Consider the following 2,266-nt stretch of genomic DNA (forward strand, 5'->3'; position numbering starts at 1 on the left):
GCAATGCATGCTCCCGGGATCATTTGCAAGCGCAACCGGTCCCACTCTTACCCAGTATCTTACAAACGCTGTCGGGGATAACATTCCCAGGGTTGGTGGAGATTTGCGGCCCGGGTGCATCCGGAGCTCAATGTCAGCTATAATCGCCAGATAAAGGGCTTTTCTAGCCTTCCCAACCCTAAGCCCCTGCTCTGCCCAGAGGGCTCCCGCAAGAGCCAAAACCGCCACATCCCCAACCGCAGGGCAGCGAAGATAGCACACGGCGAGGGGGGAAAAACTTGACTTTAAAGACTTTTGCTGGTGCTGGAAAACCTGGCGACTTAACGGATGACTACGTCAGGGTGCATTTCCAGTGCGGATGAAGGCCAGGGATTAGGCACGGAAGTCCTTGGTACGAGCTTACCACATAGTTTTGTTCCATAAAGGAACCAAAGGTTTAAAACGCGAGGTAAGTTTGCCAAAAACTTAGCCGTTTGAGCAGGTATCAATGGAGGACAGAGGGTTAATCCCTGGCCTTAATCCGCACTGGAAATACACCCTTATGCTGTTTGCCTCTTGAGGAGTGCTGTCCGTCCCAACCAGCATTACCACAACAACGAGCACTGCAAGTGGCAGCTCAGCTCCGGCCCCCCGCGCCAGCTTAACCAGCTCTTATTCAGTTGTAAAATCATCGCATACGAAGGACGCTGTGAAGTGGGAACCTAAACGTCTGGCGAGGATGCTGGAACGTATCTGGTTCCACAGCAAAACTATCATTCCCTTTGGCCGTTAGTCCCCTTTATCCCTTGCTTGTCAGAAGTAGGACGCTTATAAGCGACCTGGCAGCCCTTGAGCCCTCGGCTCGTATTAGGGCGATTTGCAGGTACGGGGTACGCACCCCCACGACCATGTAACACACACACACACACACACACACACACACGTACACACATTGCGCAGGAGTGTTATTGCCGTTGGCGTCAGGTGCACCACCGCATGTCATGAACTCCAACACGATCAAAGCCCCACTACCTGCAGCCTCTTTCGCCGCAGCCGCTCCCCCTGGGGCGCTTGAGCCCTCCCCCCTCCCCTACAGTACAACCCCTAGGACATTCATCATATAAACACAGACACCTCATCCAAACACATTGTCACCATCGTTATTCGGACCTTTGCTGCGCCAAACACCTGCTCCTTTGCCGCCGTGCTTACTATCCCCATTTCCACGTTCGTTCCTGCCTCCTCTCCTCCCTCTTCAGCCACCTCTCACTACTGCAACCCCCCCCACATCCACCACAATGGGCACTCCCCCTTTATGGGGGCCCCCCTCCTCCGCCCCCCCCTCCACACAATCCCGCCGCATCTGCCAACTGTACCACCCTTTCCCCCCCCCTCCACATAATCCCAACAATGCACCCCAGGTACAGCCTCCCAGCAGCACATACTGCACATGCATGCATACATACAGACATACACGCCCACATGTTGTCTCTAAAGCCCCCTCAGGGCGGTGGCAGGGAGTCCAGGTCCTGTACGGTCCTCCGCAGGAGCACCTCCACAGGCTGGTGGGCGTTACGAGGGTCCTTGGACACTCGGCACCAGCGCTCCCCGTGGTGGGGCTCGGCAGCCGCACACCGGGATGACACGTCCGCCTGGGAGTGTGTTTTGTGTGCGAGGGGGGACCAGGCAGTGTTGGGTGCGGGGGGGGGGGCGAGGGAGGAAGGATTGCAGAGGAGACGTAGACGCCGTGTGTTCAGTTTTCTGTTTGTAACTTCCGTGTCCGTGTGTGTCTGTGTCTGTATGCATCGGACACGAGGAGCACACGGGAGAGGCGGAATAACAAACATCCGAACACTGCGCATCACACATTGCATGTTATCACACACACATACACTCATCCAACCATTTGTCATACATACATACGCAACACACACACACACACACACGCACACACGTACCTGCTGTTCCGGTGTTCCGAACTGGCACTCGAACTTGTAGAAGTGCGCCCAGTGGTCGCCAATGTCGGGATTGAGGGTCACCGCCCGATTGAACCAGGACCGAGCCTTCTCAACCTGCGGGACCACAAAACGGGGTGACGGGGGATGGGGTGGAGACAACAGCATCAACAGCAACGAACCCAATCCGCCCCTACGTCCCCACTACTAACACCACAACCACCACTACTACTCAAGCACACGTACTCTTGAGGACGCCGCCCTCCTTCCGATTCCTCCCTGCCCTTTTTTCACCAGCCCTCCCTCTCCCCTCCCTCCCGCCCCTCCCTCCA

The 2,266-nt window shown here is 56.4% G+C and overlaps 1 protein-coding gene across 1 annotated transcript in view; it reads right to left on the bottom strand.

Annotated features, from left to right (window-relative positions):
* Positions 1 to 1,481: 1,481 nt before the first annotated feature.
* Positions 1,482 to 2,266, bottom strand: part of VOLCADRAFT_62457 (uncharacterized protein) — a gene marked incomplete at both ends in the record, with an annotated part of 8,609 nt that continues 7,824 nt past the window's right edge. The window contains 3 exons of the mRNA XM_002952411.1: positions 1,482 to 1,631; positions 1,938 to 2,127; positions 2,177 to 2,209. Of these exons, the coding sequence (XP_002952457.1) occupies positions 1,482 to 1,631; positions 1,938 to 2,127; positions 2,177 to 2,209 (373 nt within the window). The remainder of the gene's footprint in view (positions 1,632 to 1,937; positions 2,128 to 2,176; positions 2,210 to 2,266) is intronic.

Source organism: Volvox carteri, assembly GCF_000143455.1.
Source record: "Volvox carteri f. nagariensis unplaced genomic scaffold VOLCAscaffold_29, whole genome shotgun sequence".
NCBI lineage: Eukaryota > Viridiplantae > Chlorophyta > Chlorophyceae > Chlamydomonadales > Volvocaceae > Volvox > Volvox carteri.